Source organism: Procambarus clarkii, chromosome 2 (genome assembly GCF_040958095.1).
Source record: "Procambarus clarkii isolate CNS0578487 chromosome 2, FALCON_Pclarkii_2.0, whole genome shotgun sequence".
NCBI classification, from domain to species: Eukaryota; Metazoa; Arthropoda; class Malacostraca; order Decapoda; family Cambaridae; genus Procambarus; species Procambarus clarkii.
Genome location: NC_091151.1, coordinates 18,983,082 through 19,003,388, shown reverse-complemented (window position 1 = coordinate 19,003,388; position 20,307 = coordinate 18,983,082). Strand labels below are relative to the sequence as shown.

At 40.9% G+C, this 20,307-nt stretch overlaps 1 protein-coding gene across 1 annotated transcript in view; it reads left to right on the top strand.

Moving 5' to 3' along the window:
• Positions 1 to 20,307, top strand: part of LOC123751102 (beta-1,4-galactosyltransferase 4-like) — an 84,490-nt gene that overhangs the window by 8,300 nt on the left and 55,883 nt on the right. The window contains exon 2 of the mRNA XM_069328283.1: positions 6,184 to 6,338. Within this exon, the coding sequence (XP_069184384.1) occupies positions 6,184 to 6,338 (155 nt within the window). The remainder of the gene's footprint in view (positions 1 to 6,183; positions 6,339 to 20,307) is intronic.

The window sequence follows — 20,307 nt, the reverse complement described above, 5'->3', positions numbered from 1 at the left end:
CTTCCCATCCTTTTCCATCTCGTAAGTGAAACGCAACACAGAATTCCGCTCAAATGCCTCTTTCAGCTCTTGCAGATGTTTGACATCAGGTACCTGCGTGAAAATGTCGTCAACATACCTGCAGTATATGGCCGGTTTCAAGTTCATGTCGACTAAGACCTTCTGTTCGATGGTACCCATGTAGAAGTTCGCAAACAGGACACCTAGGGGAGAACCCATGGCGACCCCATCTACTTGCTTATACATGTGCCCATCTGGGCTCAAGAAGGGTGCCTCTTTAGTACAAGCTTGGAGGAGTTTGCTTAGAATGTTTTCTGGTATGTCAAGAGGAGTACAGGCCGGATCACGATACACTCTGTCCGCTATCTTCCCGATTGTTTCATCCACAGGTACGTTGGTAAACAGTGATTCTACGTCCAACGAGGCTCTTATCCCTGCGGCCTGTGTTCCCCGCAGTAAGTCAACAAATTCCTTTGGAGACTTCAGGCTGAAGGCGTAAGGGACATAAGGGGTCAGCAAGCAGTTGAGTCGCTTTGCCAGTCTGTACGTAGGTGTGGGTATCTGGCTGATGATTGGCCGAAGTGGGTTTCCAGGCTTTTGTGTCTTGACATTTCCATACGCATACCCTGGTTTGTTTCCCCAATAATCTTTGGCAGGTGGAGTCCGGATGAAAAGAAACATAAGAAATATTGAGAAAATTCGTGTTAGAATTATTAATCTTACTTTTTCGGTCATATTTAATAATATATGTTTACAAGAAAGACTGCTACCAAAATATACTAATATATATATATATATATATATATATATATATATGTATATATATATATATATATATATATATGTATATATATATATATATATATATATATATATATATATATATATATATATATATATATATATATATATATATATATATATATATATATATATATATATATATATATATATATATATATGACAATGTCAAACCATGGAGGAAAAATGAAACAGGAATTTCCTTAAGTACTTTCGTATATTAATACATCTTCACTCCTGAAGATGTAATAATATACGAAAGTACTTAAGGAAATTCCTGTTTCATTTTTCCTCCGTGGTTTGACATTGTCACATTTTTAATCACGTGTTTATTTTCGTGTTATACACACATATCTATATATATATATATCTATACATATCTATATATATATATAATATATATATATATATATATATATATATATATATATATATATATATATATATATATATATATATATATATATATATATATATATATATATATATACATATGTTTGGCAACATATGTCTAGCCACCCCTGCAAGGAGAGACAAAACCTTAGCTGCCTCAGTCATCAAAGCTATAAATGATTTTCCCAGGGAGGACAACCAGGTGCGCCTTCCCACTCGCGCGAGAAACACACAATGCAGGAAGAGCAACAGTGGCATATCCGAGACATCAAAAATCAGAACATCAGTCACCAAGAAAATAGAAGTAGGAAACACTATTGGCGCAGTACGAGTCATCACCAGTGAGGACTCAATTGCCGACAGAGATGCCGCAACAGCTCAAGCCCTAAGGGAGAAACACCCACCCAGGGCTCCGCGTGAGGACGACATTGTACAAGTGGGGGCTACCGGAGCAGAACCTCTCTGGGTGGCTGAATCTGTGGTCCATAAAGCAGCCTTGTCCTTCCCTACAGGATCAGCTGGTGGGTTCACAGGACTAAAACCCAACCACCTCAAGCAAATGCTCAACCCTGCACTGGGTGACATTGCAAAGAACCTCTTGGTGGAACTAACCAGATTCACCAACACATGTCTAGCTGGCAACATACCAGCGTCCATAAGACCTATCTTTTTTGGAGCATCTCTCTGTGCTCTAAAGAAAAAGGATGGAGGGATCAGGCCAATAGCTGTGGGCAATTCTCTCCGGCGTCTCGTCGCAAAGGCAGCTGCAAGAACAGTTAGTGATGCAGCGGCCAACATGCTGAAGCCAAAACAGCTCGGGTTTGGCATTCCACAAGGGTGTGAGGCGGCAGCCCATGCAGCTCGAGCCTTCATCGCCAACATCACAGACGAAAAGGCCCTTATCAAGCTAGATTTCAAAAATGCCTTCAATTTGGTGCGGAGGGATGCTGTACTCCGTGCGGTTCATAGTCATTTCCCTTCCCTCTACCCTTTTGTACATTCATGCTACAGTATGGATCTTAAGCTACTTTTTGGCGAACATGAAATTGACTCGCGAGAAGGCGTCCAACAGGGTGACCCCCTTGCTCCTCTCCTTTTCTGCTTAGTCATCAAACAAGTCACAGAGGTCCTGTCCAGCGAGCTTAACATCTGGTTCTTGGATGATGGTACCCTAGCTGGTTCCCAAGACTCCCTCGTGGAGGACATCAGAAAAATCCAGGAGCAAGGTGCAGTTTTAGGCCTCACCCTGAACCCTTCTAAATGTGAAATAATATGTTCCAACCAGGGCATCGTAGAGAGAATAGAGGGTCTTCTGCCAAATATCCATAAAACTAAACCTGAAGACAGCACACTCCTAGGAGCTCCCCTGGGGTTGAAAGCCATCGATGAGGTCCTTGATAAGAAAATCGCCGACCTTAAGAGGATGGATGGGAGGATTGAGGATATTGATGCTCATGATGCACTCTACCTCATCACCAGATGTCTGTCCCTCCCCAGGTTAACCTACTTTCTGAGGTGTTCACCATCTTACAGTAGCCAAAAACTAAGTGAGTATGACCGGTTACTGAAATCAATGCTAGAAAAAGCCCTTAACCTCTCTCTCGATGACCTACAGTGGAAACAAGCCTCTCTTCCCGTAAGACTTGGGGGCCTCGGAGTTCGAACAGCAACGCAAATCGCTGTTCCAGCCTTCCTGTCCTCCTTATCAGCATCCGACGACCTTGTGAAGGAAATTCTACCTGCCCACTTACATCAGCTGGCAGGTGTATATGATCCCAATTTTACACGCTGTGCCACAGAGTGGGCCTCTCGTGCAGGCCAATCACCTCAACCACCATCCCCAAAAGCCCACAAGCAATCCAGCTTGGATGGTCCCATTGTAGACCAAGTTGCTGCAGAGTGCCTGGGTGCTGCAACAACACAACACGACATTGCTCGCCTCACAGCAGTAGCAGCACCACATGCAGGGGATTTCCTGTTAGCAACCCCAATGTCGGCAACTGGCACGCGTCTCACACCACACGCCCTCCGAATTGCTGTGGCCCTCCGCCTTGCTGCCCCAATCCACACCAGATATAGGTGTATTTGCGGCGAGGTGGTGGCTGACAGGTACGGCCACCATGGCCTACTCTGCCAAAGCACAGGGGGATGGCACTCGAGGCACAGTGAAGTTAACGACATCATCAAGAGGAGCCTCACCACAGCTGGATGCCTAGCTGAAAGAGAGCCCCGTTACCTAACGCCCCGTAACTCTGATGCTCTTATTGGTCGCCCGGATGGTATCACAGTGAACCCCTGGAAGAATGGCAAGCAGTTGGTATGGGACTACACGTGCGTATCAACCCTGGCTAACACCTACATTAACCTCAGTGTTGCACAACCAGGTGGCGCTGCCACCCACAGGGAAGCAGCCAAATCCCGTAAGTATAGAGAACTGGATCACCACTACAATTTTGTCCCCATTGCTTCTGAGACACTCGGCGCCTGGGGTAAAAGTGCTACCAGTTTTTTGAAGGAACTGGGTTCTAGGCTCATTGAAACAACAAGGGACCCGAGAGCTGCAAGCTTTCTTTTCCAGCGCCTCAGTGTGGCGATACAGAGGGGAAATGCGCACTGCATCCAGGGTTCCTGCCCGCCATCTGAGGAGCTGGAGGAACTCGACAACCTATGACAACCATCTTTGTAACCCATATGTAACTCCTTTTTTGTAACAAAGTTCAAATAAAGTAAATATATATGTGTACATACAAAAGAATGGGGGTGGTAGGAGAAGATAATATTAGTGTTCAGTGAGAAACCACAAGGTCTCCTCTGAATACTTTTTATTTTCTTCTCCGAGGCAATGGGTCCCCACATTGGCACCAGAGGTGGTACCCTCACAAACTTTCTCTCTCTCTCTCTCTCTCTCTCTCTCTCTCTCTCTCTCCTCTCTCTCTCTCTCTCTCTCTCTCTCTCTCTCTCTCTCTCTCTCTCTCTCTCTCTCTCTCTCTCTCTCTCTCTCTCTCTCTCTCTCTCTCTCTCTCTCTCTCTCTCTCTCTCTCTCTCTCTCTCTCTCTCTCTCTCTCTCTCTCTCTCTCTCTCTCTCTCTCTCTCTCTCTCTCTCTCTCTCTCTCTCTCTCTCTCTCTCTCTCTCTCTCTCTCTCTCTCTCTCTCTCTCTCTCTCTCTCTCTCTCTCTCTCTCTCTCTCTCTCTCTCTCTCTCTCTCTCTCTCTCTCTCTCTCTCTCTCTCTCTCTCTCTCTCTCTCTCTCTCTCTCTCTCTCTCTCTCTCTCTCTCTCTCTCTCTCTCTCTCTCTCTCTCTCTCTCTCTCTCTCTCTCTCTCTCTCTCTCTCTCTCTCTCTCTCTCTCTCTCTCTCTCTCTCTCTCTCTCTCTCTCTCTCTCTCTCTCTCTCTCTCTCTCTCTCTCTCTCTCTCTCTCTCTCTCTCTCTCTCTCTCTCTCTCTCTCTCTCTCTCTCTCTCTCTCTCTCTCTCTCTCTCTCTCTCTCTCTCTCTCTCTCTCTCTCTCTCTCTCTCTCTCTCTCTCTCTCTCTCTCTCTCTCTCTCTCTCTCTCTCTCTCTCTCTCTCTCTCTCTCTCTCTCTCTCTCTCTCTCTCTCTCTCTCTCTCTCTCTCTCTCTCTCTCTCTCTCTCTCTCTCTCTCTCTCTCTCTCTCTCTCTCTCTCTCTCTCTCTCTCTCTCTCTCTCTCTCTCTCTCTCTCTCTCTCTCTCTCTCTCTCTCTCTCTCTCTCTCTCTCTCTCTCTCTCTCTCTCTCTCTCTCTCTCTCTCTCTCTCTCTCTCTCTCTCTCTCTCTCTCTCTCTCTCTCTCTCTCTCTCTCTCTCTCTCTCTCTCTCTCTCTCTCTCTCTCTCTCTCTCTCTCTCTCTCTCTCTCTCTCTCTCTCTCTCTCTCTCTCTCTCTCTCTCTCTCTCTCTCTCTCTCTCTCTCTCTCTCTCTCTCTCTCTCTCTCTCTCTCTCTCTCTCTCTCTCTCTCTCTCTCTCTCTCTCTCTCTCTCTCTCTCTCTCTCTCTCTCTCTCTCTCTCTCTCTCTCTCTCTCTCTCTCTCTCTCTCTCTCTCTCTCTCTCTCTCTCTCTCTCTCTCTCTCTCTCTCTCTCTCTCTCTCTCTCTCTCTCTCTCTCTCTCTCTCTCTCTCTCTCTCTCTCTCTCTCTCTCTCTCTCTCTCTCTCTCTCTCTCTCTCTCTCTCTCTCTCTCTCTCTCTCTCTCTCTCTCTCTCTCTCTCTCTCTCTCTCTCTCTCTCTCTCTCTCTCTCTCTCTCTCTCTCTCTCTATATATATATATATATTAGTATATTTTGGTAGCAGTCTTTCCTGTAGATATATATTATTAAATATGACCGAAAAAGTAAGATTAATAATTCTAACACGAATGTTCTCGATCTTTCTTATGTTTCTTTTCACTGTTGATGGTAATTGAAAAATCAATTCTCCAAAATTCATTTTTATTCATGGGCACCTACTTGTACTTAGTTTTCTATTCATTAAACATGTCTTATTCTTTGTGGAGTGATGTCTAACCTAAACAAAATGCCATTTACTTTGAGCCTCGTTGCTTATGTTACATGCGTCTGAAAGTTTCACTCTCTGGCTTCATCTAGTTTAGTGCTCCATGTATCTTCATTGCCAAGTAAATATATGTTTCTCATTCAATTCATAGGTTGTTGAAATTAATCATGACTATGATATCTCATTCAAATACTGTAGAGACATCCGCCACTTGATATGTGCTTGTAGTTGCCTTGTATCCTCTTATTCCTATATATGTAGGTATTTATGAGTTGCATGTTGGTGAGGATATGAAAAAGGTTAGTCCTAAACATTACATGTAATACTCAAATTGAGTGTATTTGTTTTAACAAATACTTTAGTTATTTCATTTATGCACTCACTATCCAATGGCAGTACATGTGCTTATAATTGAAAATGTGCTTGCACACCTTGTATATGTGATTGGTGGCTAACCAATCTCCCACTTGCAACCATGTCTACCGACAGGTGGTAATTTGGCAATTGAGGAGAAGGTGAACATGAGTGAAGCGGAGGCGCGTCACAGGGCAGGAGTGATGCAGGGCGGGTTCTCCTCGCCCCAGCACTGTGTAGCCAGATGGTCCCTCGCTGTAATTGTGCCATACAGGAATAGGGAAACCCAGGTTTGTATTCACTGATTTGTTTTGTGGTTCTCAGTTTTCTGTTATCATTGTTGCTCTTCTTTAAAGCTTTTAATGACCCAACTACCTATTATTATGAAATAAGTTTTCTTTAATCCCAAGATGACGCCTGTTATGACCTTTCTTTGCCAATAATTCGGGTTCTTTTCGTCTCTCTTTCTATAAGGCGTCAGTGCCTCTTTCTTCACAGATCCAACCCCAAGTGAGGGTGAAGTTATCAAGAACTGAGCAGTTTTTTCACTATTATTATTTTCTACCACAGACGTGGCCACGCATTAACAATGCTAACCGCAATATATATACATTTTCCTCTGTGACAACCAAACGGGGGTTAAACAACACTAGACAAAAACCAAACCTAACCGAACCTAACCTATGTCAATATATGCACAATATGATAATATATTATAATATAAATTTATATTTGAGAAAATTCCTGTTTTGAATGAACAACATGTAAAAATTTATCAATGCGTCTTTGGGGTCGACCGCTGGATGAAATGGACTTGAGTCGAGGACGGGTTACACAGTTTACATATGGTCAGGTCAACATCAGAAACGTGGTAAAAACTCCCAGTTATTTCCTATATAACATATAATTCTTATTATATGTTATTATTCATTAACTGAGTTTTGGAGGAACCGCTCCTGTGACAGGTAAGTCCACTACGGGCTTATTATAGCCCGTGTTGTATGAAACTTTTTGTTCCGAATAGCTAAATCTAAAATAACAAACAATTGCTTAATAGCTCACCAAATTGTTTAAGAAAGTAATGCGCAGACTAATTTAATTCTTCTTTAGTGTGCCATAAAATATTTACAATTTTCTTTGATTTCTGAGAAAGAAAACTTAAAAGATGAGGAACACTTCTATCAAAGTATTAGGAATGTTCAAGACAAAAATCAGAATTTAATTAATATGAAACTCTGCAGATCTAAGAAAGTTGTATGAATATTTCTTCAAGATAGAGTGGGTACTTTTGACAAGCCACCGACTTCCGGTCCCCGTTGAGGCCACTAGAGAAATAATAATTCATTTTACTAATTATTCTTTTTTATTCTTAATTAATTATTCTTTTATAATAATTATTATAATAATTATAATTATAATAAGAAATAATTATTCTTTTTACCCATTAGTTTTAAGCTTTAGTCATTAATGTTTTTCCTGCCCGAAACGCTTTGCGTAATAGTGGCTTTAGGCATTGTATGTACTAGCTCTATCTATTAATCCAACAAACTTTGTAAAATCTCTTTATGTATGTACCTTACCTAAATAAAAATTATTATTATTATTATTATTATTATAATTCACTGCGTCTGGGGACAGGAATCCAGAGTGTATGCATCCACGTTTGGCTTTTATCGAGGCCAAACTTTAATCTTAATTTTCTCCAGAAAACGACACACCAAATCGTTTAACAACCAGCCACCCATTCACTGCTGGATGAACATAGACTACAGTTAATGACTGCCGCCCAGTCAAACCTACCGGCCAAGATTCGAACCCAGGCCAAAAAGCGCTCATGAAGCGCTAGACGAGTGCCTTACCACTGCGCCACAAAGACTGTACCTGGCAAGTGTGACTGCACTGTTTCTCTCTTACTAGCAAGACGTATCACGTGAAAGATGCCAGGTGGTTATGCTCAGGCTTGGTCAGGAAGGGGGGGGGGGTCATGCCAGGTGGTTATGCTCAGGCTTGGTCAGGAGGGGGGGGGGGTCATGCCAGGTGGTTATGCTCAGGCTTGGTCAGGAGAGGGGGGGGGGGGTCATGCCAGGTGGTTATGCTCAGGCTTGGTCAGGAGGGGGGGGGGGTCATGCCAGGTGGTTATGCTCAGGCTTGGTCAGGAGGGGGGGGGTCATGCCAGGTGGTTATGCTCAGGCTTGGTCAGGAGGGGGGGGGGTCAATGAATGGTCACAGAGGGCCAACTTTCATAAAAATGCTACCAATTACCTTTTATTCAATCAATATAATTTGTCATTCTTTTCTGTAAGTATATAACTTACACTACATGTGCACATGTATACACATGTACATGTGTATACATGTACATGTGTATAGAAATGCATAAATCATAGGCATTTATCACCGAGTAATACCTAGTGAACAGTTCAAAATGGGGCCTACATATTATATCTGGTCTGGGCCTATTACCAGCTTTGCTCAGTCCGACATTTACGCTGACACTGTTAATGGTGACACTGTCAGTGGCAAGGAGTCAGCGGGGCGGGACATTTGATTTGGGATAAGATTGACTTGTCACCAGTCTCCATGGTGTAGTGGTAAGACACTCGCCTGGCGTTCTGCAAGCGCTTTGTCATGGGTTCGTATCCTGGCCGGGGAGGATTTACTGGGCGCAAATCCTTAACTGTAGCCTCTGTTTAACTCAACAGTAAAATGTGTACTTGGTTGTAACAACGATTCTTCGCGGCAGGGATCGTATTCCAAGGACCTGCCCGAAACGCTACGCGTACTAGTGGCTGTACAAGAATGTAACAACTCTTGTATATATCTATAAAAAAAAAAAAGATTCAGCCAAAAATGAACTTGCTGATGGAAGATGAACCCAGCTGAACCTGGCAGTCCTAATGCCACTGGGAAAGCTCTCATCGTGGGCAATGAAACAATTACTGGTAAATTAGTCAATGATGAACTAGGTAAAAAGTTGGATAGAATGTTTGGGGTCAGTGTTTCATTGATAGAGCTGACACATCAGTATAGATACTAACACCTGATGCAGACCGACATATTCTGGCAGCAGAAGCAGCATCACTGATGCTAGCAGCAACACTGATGCTGGCAGCAACACTGATGCTAGCAGCAACACTGATGCTGGCAGCAACACTGATGCTAGCAGCAACACTGATGCTGGCAGCAACACTGATGCTGGCAGCAACACTGATGCTGGAAGCAACACTGATGCTGGCAGCAACACTGATGCTGGCAGCAACACTGATGCTAGCAGCAACACTGATGTCAGCAGCAACACTGATGCTGGCAGCAACACTGATGTCAGCAGCAACACTGATGCTGGCAGCAACACTGATGTCAGCAGCAACACTGATGTCAGCAGCAACACTGATGTCAGCAGCAACACTGATTTCAGCAGCAACACTTATGTCAGCACCATCACTGATGTCAACAGCAACACTGATGTCAGCAGCAACACTGATGTCAACAACAACACTGATACTAGCAGACAACACTAATGCTAGCAGTATCAGTGTTGTTAGCAGCAGCAGCATCTGGGTTGTTATTCTCATTAACATCTAGCCAATAGACGTTTGGTGAGTGCATGGTTGAGACTAAAGGTCTAGATCTAAGATTATAAGTGCTGGCAAGCGGAAGGTCTACGTCAAGTGGTCTGTCAACCACAATAGGTGGTGTCCCTATAGAAGAATCTGTCTGGGCTTGGTCATTGTCATCTTTTGCATCAGACTCACCAGCAGTAATTTTAGCTAACTTCATATGGTATAAATATTCGTTTATAAATTATCTTGTTAACAAATTCTTAAGTCTGTACTTGTTAATCTTGATAAGCTCTATTACCTTATATGGACCTAAAAATTTCTTAGTTAACTTGTACATAGGGCAAGACCTGCGTTCGTTAAGTACCATTACTACAGATCCGACAGTCATCTTACTGGACTTAGCTTGAGTATTCCTTTGCTCGAGTAAACTCCGCAGTTGTCTTGGACAAGTGTTCTCATATTTTCTTAAAGACTGGTTGCATTTGTCAATGCATTACTTGAAAAAAAAACATCTAGGTTATACAAAGGAGTAGGGGGGTGAATTGATCACTTCATTAGGAAGAATCTTATATGTACCATAAAGAATAGCATGAGGCGTGTCTCCTGTAGAAGCATTAATTGAAGAGTGTATGGCATACTGAATTAAGGATATGAACTCATCCCAATTACTGTTATCAAAAATCAATGTGACTCTCAAGGCATCTAACACTTTTCTGTTTGTACGCTCTGCATAGTCTGTTTGTATGCTCTGCAAACCTAGTACTTGCTGGGTTATATGGCATAATACTACATTTTTTAATGTTATATAATTCACACAAACTAGTTAAGAAACTATTACTGATCTCGGGACCATTATCTGAGAGAATTACTTTTTGCATACTATATCTACAAATTATTTGGTCATGGAATGCACTGGCTATAGTTTCTGCTGTTTTGTTCAGGATAGGAACTAGTTCGCTATAATGTGAAAATTTTTCAACCATTACAAGCAAGTGTTTGTTACCTTTTTCAGTTTCTGCAAAATTTGTCAACAAATATATTGATACTCATTCCCAAGGGGCTTTAGTTGCTGGGTACACATGAATTGGGTTAGGTCCAATGATGTGTCCCTTGTACTGTAAGCAGGTTAAACTTCTGTCAATATAATGAGCAATCTCTTTAGCCTTTTGGGCCAAAAATACTTCAATCGACCTTACTGGAGTGTACGATCCTTTCCTGGATGTGCATTTACAGGAGCATCATGGATAATCTTTAACACAGTTGGTACCAAGACAGCTGGAACAACTAACTGATAACACTTCCTTGCGGGTGTCCCTAGCTTTACTATTCTACTCAGTAAATTGTCTAACATCACTAGTTCTTTCAATGTTACTGAGGGCTTGTGAATCCGACGAGTATCTTGCTAAATCAAAAACTTAATGACAGGTGCCCATATGTGGTCTTGTTTTTGTTCTGTCTCTACTACTATAGCATCTCATGCTGGGTAATTTAACTCGATATGCAGCTATGTGTTAAGAAAATGCATCAGCTACAACACTTTGTTTTCCTGGGATATTCCCAAATGAAGGATTAAATTCTTGAATTGTGAGTAAATATCTGGTTGATGATCTGTACGAACATGAACTGGGTATGTTGACCAGACCACACACTAGAGGGTGAAGGGACGACGACGTTTTGGTCCGCCCTGGACCATTCTCAAGTCGATTCTCACAATCGACTTGAGAATGGTCCAGGAGGGACCGAAACGTCGTCGTCCCTTCACCTTCTAGTGTGTGGTCTGGTCAACATATTTCAGCCACGTTATTGTGACTCATCGCCTGCATGAACTAGGTAAATTGTATTCCTGAAATGTTTAAAAGCCCATACAACTGCTAGAGCTTCACGCTCTGTTGCACCATAATTTTTCTTTTCCTTAGACAATGTACAACTAGTTGAGCTATTGCATGATCTCTGTGACCTTCAGTTTGAAGTAATGCTGCACCTAAGCCTATTTCACTAGCATCTGTGACCAATATAAAAGGTTTAGAAAAATCTGGGTACCTATGGACAGGTGACGAGATGAATGCTTCTTTGAGCTTCCTGAAAGACTGTTCTTGGGCTTCTTCCCAAACAAAGGGTTCATCGTTTCTTTGCAACTTGAAAAGTGGAGTGGCTATTGTAGAGAATCCAGCAATAGACGAACGATAAAATCCTACAAAACCTGTAAACTGCCTCACGGCTTCTGCAGTACGAGGCATTGGAAAATCACGGGCAGCAATAATTTTTTATTCATTTAAGGTAATGCCTGAAGAGGTGACTGCATGACCTAGGAAATTAATCTTCTCCTTTAAAAATGAGCACTTTGAGAGTTTTATTTTTAAATTTGCTTCTACGAGCTTTGCAAGTACTTTCTCAAGGTTCTGGAAGTGAGTCTGAATACCAAAAGAGTACTACCTATCAATGTACTAAATAGCCTTGTCATGAGCCTTGAAAACGCGAAAGAAATCCTTAAATTCTGGCCATGACTGGAGGTTAACAATGGTTTTCTCATTATCTACAAAATGAGAATCACCTTTGGTGGAGTCAAAACTTAACCTAGCAATTGCCAAGTAGTCATCATCAGAAGGTTCTGAGAAATGCACTTTGGCCTTTGCTTCCACTTTGCTAAACCATGATTCCAATACGTGAGATACTCCAGCAAAAAGTAGAATAGCCATCTGTATGGAGCGCTGGACATTAGTACGAGCAACTGCTCCATTTGAGTCAGAAGGAGTTGCAACAGTTGCAGGCATTGTCACTAACTTAGTGTGTGCTGTCGGAAAATCCGACACCATTTAATATATCATACAGACAGATAATTGCTGCTGTATTACCAACAAGTTACCCATAGAAAACGTAACTTGTAGTGGAATTACCGTCTATAGAAAACGGGATATCATTACCACATACTATTATAATTCACCACCTATTATGGGGGGAATTATTCTTAAATACATTAGTCTTTGGACTTTACCATCATAAAACATCTCATATAAATTAACTTAATTATCAATATTAAAGTAGAGTAAATGTGACCCTTCTATCACTATTTGACATCTGGACAATGTAAGCCAGGCGTCAGTGGGGAAGGAGGGCAGCCATTGTTGTTGATACTAGACCAGAGGCTCCAGGGAGCAAATTCGGCTCCTGTTAAATTTACTTGGACGTAGTGTTATGGAAACCAAAGGTGTACCATTTTCAACACGCTGTCATCAAATCAAGTTAAGTGTTCTTTCCGAAACCCATTATCTATCATTAGTGGCCATTAATGTCATTGGGTAGGGTTAGCCAGTTAGAGCACGACATAGCCTCAAACTAAAGGTAATTAAGCCAGGTCTTTAAGGTTCCATGTACAGTGTTTTCTCTGATATAGCTTGTCATATATAGGTATCTGGCTTTACAGCTAGTGCCCTTTTGACAGGTCAAGACGAGGAAGACTTTGTGCACCAGTTACTGGGTGATGGAAGCTACCTCAAAGAGGATAATTTGGTGTCTACACCCTTGTTATACCTGGTGGACTAACCTGCTGTACTATAAGATAAGGAACCTTTTCAATGTATGTAGTTAATACTGTAGTTTGATTGGCTGCATATATATAAATTAATTAATATACACCCCCCTAATGTGTAGAGGATCGATTTGTGAGATTAAGAGATTATTGCAGAAATACAGTCCACTTATCATTATACAAATTGCTATCGAAGTATATAAATTAACATAAATATAAATTCATATAAATTAAATAAATATAAATCTCACAGGTCGGTTCCCACATTATTTGGACCTTCAGAACCGGATTATTCGGTCCTTTGAACCCACATTTGGTCATCTTAGTACCGGATGAACCAGTTAACCAGTGGATTCATTAAATATACTAGTGCAGTGTGATTAAACAAAGCCAGCAGTCAATGACGGCGGCGTTGACTCGTGCGAGTTCACGAGCCCCGCTCAGTTCAGATCAGCCTTAGTCAGCGGTTTCATGCACACCCACAGATTTGGTGGAGTGTTATTCTGTGAAATGACAGCGCTAATATTGAAGCCAGCCAAAGTAGTGGCTGTGGTGTCGCGTGATTGTTCACGGATTTCGTGGTGTTAAATTTCGCGAGAGATTATCCACGAATTTTGTGGAGTTTATTTTGCGAGGTCACTAATAATATTTAATACTTCTTGATAATATTAGAAGTTTCATAGAGGCTAATTAAGAGGCTATTATCAATAATTGTGTATATTATTTCTCCAAAATAGAGAATCATTTAATATATATTGCACTAGTGATCACAGTATAATATTTACTAATTGCCAACCCACAACAGGGTAGGATATTTAAAATTGACTAGTTGAACTATTATTGTTCATCCTAGTCCCATTATTACCATAGTCAGTTGTACTATATTCAACAACCTAACACCATTAATGAATGGTCCAGACCCTATTTTGGGTGTAATTTTTATCAACTCGAGTTGAGTTGTGTATATAATAATTTACTTATGATCATTACACCTTTGAGTGATTAATTAGTGTCTCTACCATCCTAGGGTGATATAGAAGAGCTAACCTAAAGGTACTTCCCGTGACACTGGTTTATCACTCAAATCATTAGAGTGTATGATTGTATATATATAATGTGTATTAATTTTAAGTGCTAACCTCTAGTAGAGGTAGGATTATTGCCTAGTGAGTGCAGAATTTACCCTAGGCTACCATTAGTGTTTGTTCAGTATTATGAGCAGCCCAAGTACAAGTCCCACAAGGCTTCACCAACGAGCCAGTATGGATAATGCAGGGAGAATGAAAAGAACCCTTGCAGGTCTTAAAGGCCACTTAACAAGACAGATCAAGAAATGTGAAGATTTGTCACAACAATCTCAAGTTGATTATGCTGACCTGGAAAGCTATTATCAAGCAGCTGCAGGTAAATTTGAGCAAATCAAATGTCAAATAGCAACATATGTGGCTGAACTTGCCAACACCAATTTATCAGAAACAGAAATAGACGACATTATGGTTGATCTTGCGAATTATGAAGATCACACTCAGGCCACGTTACAGCCTTATGTCAAATTAATTGCCCAGAACAAGGCAACAGCAACAACAACAACAGTTGCATCTAATACGAGTCAAGCAGAAGCTCGACTCCCTCCAATTAATTTACCCACTTTCTCAGGAAAAGATGAGGAAGATTTTGACGAATTTTGGAACAAATTCGTTGACCTTGTAGACTCAAAACAATCTTTACCAAAGAGTAGTAAATTCTCTTATTTGCAAGGCCAATTATCAGGTGAGGCTAAAACAGTAGTATCCCATCTGAGATTAACTAATGACGGCTATGATCTGGCAGTACAACTCCTCAAGGATAATTATGCTGATCCAGAAGTAAGAACATCACATTTAGTTCATGAGCTGTTGCATTTACCCCCACCGGAGGCTTCAGCTGATTCACTCCAAGTCTTCAAGCTGGAGGTAGAATCATTGATCAATGCCCTCAGCCTGACAGCAGATACAAACGGGGCTGAGTGGGTCTTGAAAATAATTGTCCAGGAGAAAATACCTAGGGACATATTGAGACAAATGAGTGCTCATTACAATAAAAGTATCTTATCCATGAATGAAATATCTGAAGGTTTAAAGTCAGTAGTTCATCAATTACGAACACATGACAAATTAAAACCACCAAGTAAACCCTCAGAAACCAATAATAGTAAACCACAGAGTACCAAAGGTACTCCAAATCAATCTAGACAATATAATTCAACACCAAAGTGGAACAGTGGCAGTGTGGGCGTATATGCAGTGGGACCCTCCAAGCCTATAGTTACTGTGTCACCCAAGAACGTGACACCAAAGGGTACTGGAAGCTATGGAACATGTTTGTTCTGCAATGAGAAACATTCAATGTACCACTGCCCTAATTTTCCTGATAGTGACGCCCGTGTTGAGCGACTCAAAGATTTGCAACATTGCACGAGGTGCCTCAGGAAACATAACATCAACGACTGTGATACCCAATTACACATCTGTAATAGGTGTAACAAAGGTCAGCACCATGCAGCATTGTGCAGAGACACCAAAACAACGTCTCCAAACCCCAAGGTGGAAGATAGCATTCCCACCACAGTACAGTACTGCAAGGTGCAACAAACAAAGAGTGTCCAATCGGCAAAGTCTAAAGGTAATACGACTTTGCCTACTGCCCAAATTACCATCCTGAATAAGAGGGCCAAGGTCCATACCCGTGGGTTGTTTGACCAAGGATCCCAGAGAACATATATTACTAAAAAGCTGGCAGATGAATTACAATTAAGGCCTGTAGCCCAGATGTCATTCAACATCTCAGGGTTTGTAACAGATGCAGGACCTCAAGTCTACCAGGTGGTACAACCATCAGTACGTTTAGGCAGGTACGTCTGTCGAGTACAAGCCATTGTGGTGGACAAAATACCAGTAGACCTACAAGTTCAAGGTCTGAGAGCCACAGCCAAATTCCTGAGAAATAGAGGAATAAAATTGGCAGATAATATTAAGTCTGATCACCTCACCGACTTCGGTCTCCTTGTAGGGACAGACTATTGCCATCGATTCATCGGTAGCCCTACTAAATATCAGGGTATAACCATGTTAAACTCTGCAGGAGGTAAATTACTCTCAGGCCCAGTATCAAGCCTGAGGAGACCTATGCCTGCAGATAAACAATACTAGTAGAAATCTAAATTTGTCAGCTGATTATATTTCTCCAGTAGCATTATACTAAGGAGATTACAGCTGACTATACCAACAGAGGTTGATGTTAGTATCATCATTTGAAGCTGAAGATGAGTTCATGAGGCCTCAGTGGCAAATCAGTGAACAGTAGCCTAAACAGCTACAAGTCACTGCGACCAATGTCACTGAACCCACTGCAGTCTCAGAACCATACTTTACTTTAATGATGAGCTATTCAATCTTCTGAATCAATTAACTAAATTAAACCCCAATAAATCTGATGACTGATTTGATACATTTATTATTTAATCAAGATGTATTCCATGGGCCTCAGTGTTTATATATCAGTGACTAGTTACCTGAACAAACTTCAAGTTATATCTAATGTCACTGATCTCACTGCAGTCCCTGAATCGTACTTGACTATAGTACTTGATCACATCCAGTCTTCTGGGTTAAATAATATGTAATTAGGCTTGAATATTAGCCTTTCAAGAGTTAACAGGGAAATGAAAGCGCATTAGACTTCTAACCCCTGCAACTCTAGTACGGGACATCCGTCCTGTACGAACAGATGCACAAATGTGTGATTACTAACTACTAACATCAAATTAATCTAATAATTCGAAGGAGGAGTATCGGTGTTCATCTGTTCTAAAGAGGACTTCGACCCGTAAGCAGCCCCCTGGGGAATTATGTCGGAAAATCCGACACCATTTAATATATCATATAGACAGATAATTGCTGCTGTATTACCAACAAGTTACCCATAGAAAACGTAACTTGTAGTGGAATTACCGTCTATAGAAAACAGGATATCATCACCACATACTATTATAATTCACCACCTATTATGGTGGGAATTATTCTTAAATACATTAGTCTTTGGACTTTACCATCATAAAACATCTCATATAAATTAACTTAATTATCAATATTAAAGTAGAGTAAATGTGACCCTTCTATCACTATTTGACATCTGGACAATGTAAGCCAGGCGTCAGTGGGGAAGGAGGGCAGCCATTGTTGTTGATACTAGACCAGAGGCTCACAGGGAGCAAATTCGGCTCCTGTTAAATTTACTTGGACGTAGTGTTATGGAAACCAAAGGTGTACCATTTTCAACACGCTGTCATCAAATCAAGTTAAGTGTTCTTTCCGAAACCCATTATCTATCATTAGTGGCCATTAATGTCATTGGGTAGGGTTATCCGGTTAGAGCACGACATAGCCTCAAACTAAAGGTAATTAAGCCAGGTCTTTAAGGTTCCATGTACAGTGTTTTCTCTGATATAGCTTGTCATATATAGGTATCTGGCTTTACAGCTAGCACCCTTTTGACAGGTCAAGACGAGGAAGACTTTGTGCACCAGTTACTGGGTGATGGAAGCTACCTCAAAGAGGATAATTTGGTGTCTACACCCTTGTTATACCTGGTGGACTAACCTGCTGTACTATAAGATAAGGAACCTTTTCAATGTATGTAGTTAATACTGTAGTTTGATTGGCTGCATATATATAAATTAATTAATATACACCCCCCTAATGTGTAGAGGATCGATTTGTGAGATTAAGAGATTATTGCAGAAATACAGTCCACTTATCATTATACAAATTGCTATCGAAGTATATAAATTAATGTAAATATAAATTCTATATATATTCATATAAATTAAATAAATATAAATCTCACAGGTCGGTTCCCACATGTGCTAGAGACACTAGGTATAAGATTAGAATTTACAGAATAAAAACATTCAGAATATCAAACTAGGCTTAAGTAAGTAAATGCAAAGAATAAACATTTAAATTATAGTTAGGCACGACAAAATAAATGGGAATCAGCAAAATTGTAAATTAAATATGCAATCTGGTATGAACATGACTTGAATCTAGAGTAATATAATTAATTAAACCAGGCAAAGCATAACAAATTTGATTATAAACCTAGAAGGTGTAATTGCAAATTTCAAGAAAAATAATTAAACAAATATAGAATTCAACACTCAAGATGTGGCATAATAAAAGCTTAATAATTAATATAATGCAGAAAAATGCAGTCAAAAGAATCAACATGTAATGCAGGACATGTGGGCAATAAGGCATCAAGAATTTAAAACAAAATTAACTTCCTCTAAAATTTTAAATAAAATGGATTGTTGAAAGAATAAAAAATTACACTGCAATTTTATAGCAAATGGTGTAATTAACTTGTAAAGTACTATAAAAACAGGTAATTTAAGGAACACTTAAATTGATGACATGGTACAGTAACAATTTTTTTTTTAATTTTCCCCCAGGGGAAAAGGGGTGAGTTTATTGGGCAGCGCCACTCATCCTGTGAGTGGACATACCGCCTTAGCAGCATGTACAACACTCCCCAATAGGAAGAAAACCCACTTAGTTGTTCATCCTGTCACTTGTACCCAGACACAGCTGGGACTTGCTTAACTGTCTCAAGTGAACAGCTCCTCAAACAAGAAGATTAACATCTGTCAGCCTTTAAAATCTTACGTTATCTTGCGGGTGCAAAATGGGGGAATCTTTTAAGAACAGCATCAATATTTGACAAATAGTGTTTTCCTAACTCAAACAATGTGGGGTTTATTATTCTACACATATTTCTAATGTCTCTCAGGTGTTCACATTTTTTCAGGTAATGGTAAAGGCAGTGTCCGTCACTCTCATCACAGATTCTGAAACTCTGCTGCTCAACTGTTTTTTCCATTCCGAATCGCCATGGATATTTGTATCCAAGACGGATTCTCACTATTACTGATACTCTCCCAAGGTCACCTCCTCTTCGTTCATAATGATTAGGATTGAAGCTGCAACCATGTTGTTTGTATCAGCATACAGATTTATTGGTTTGTGCTTCTATCCCCCTTTCTTCAGTTACCTTGTCACAGTGATATTGCCTGACAATACCTCTAATTTGTAGCAGAGTCTTGGGTATGAAGTATTCAATATGGTCTCCTTCAGTGCCTTCAGCAGCCAGCACATCTGCTCGTTCATTCCCACATATTCCAACATGGAAGTGGATCCACAGAAACTTGACGACTCTTCCCTGATTGATTAGTACCCTCATATCTCTCTTAACTTCAGCGACTATCGCAAAATTTTCTGCCCGATTTTTACTTAGGCTTTGTAGTGCTGCTTTTGAGTCAGTGCAGATCACTGTGCCATTAGTGTTTCATTCAAGGAATCTTAACGCCATAACAATGACAATTAGCTCCGTTTACGATGAAGAGGCATAGTTCTCAATGCGTGCTTTCCCTCCATTTTTGCATTGAAAGGCATTATTCCTAATTACAGTGAATGCTGCACCAGCCCTGCCAATGTCAGAATTAGATAACCCATCAGTGTAAATTTGTTCTAGTTCATCTCCGGCTTCTTTATAAATGTCCCAGAGATACTCGTGTCTCATTTCTTGTGGTATCATGTTGGATTTTTTGTTGCCATTTCATTGATGATAATCCTGCATAAGTCATCCTCCCAGGAAGATAACCTCTCTACAGACATGAGCTCACACGGGCTTGCTCAAGCAGGTGAAGTTCTTCGAGGTAGCAGGCTGATCTGTGATGCCCTTCTTTGTTTCTCCTGTTTCCTCCTATTAACAGCACAGAACCCAGTGTTTTCTTGGCAATATCATTGTAATAGGTATCTCTGGTTATCCTAATTGCAAGCTTAGCATTCAGTTCCTTAATCCTGCTTTTAACACTGGGAAAGGACAACTCCTCTCGTTGATTAGACGACTTGGCAGTTCTTGGAACTCCATGAATGATTGTCATTGCTTCATTCTCTATGCTTTCGAGCCTTTTCACATCGTTTTGGGAGTAGGTACACAAAACAGGTGCAGCATAGTCTATGACGGAGCGCACATGAGCTGTGTACACCATTTTAAGGACGGCAATAGAGGTTCCTTATCCATTCCAGGCCATAGGTTTTCAGTGCCCTGAATCGACTTTTGCATGTTCCTATG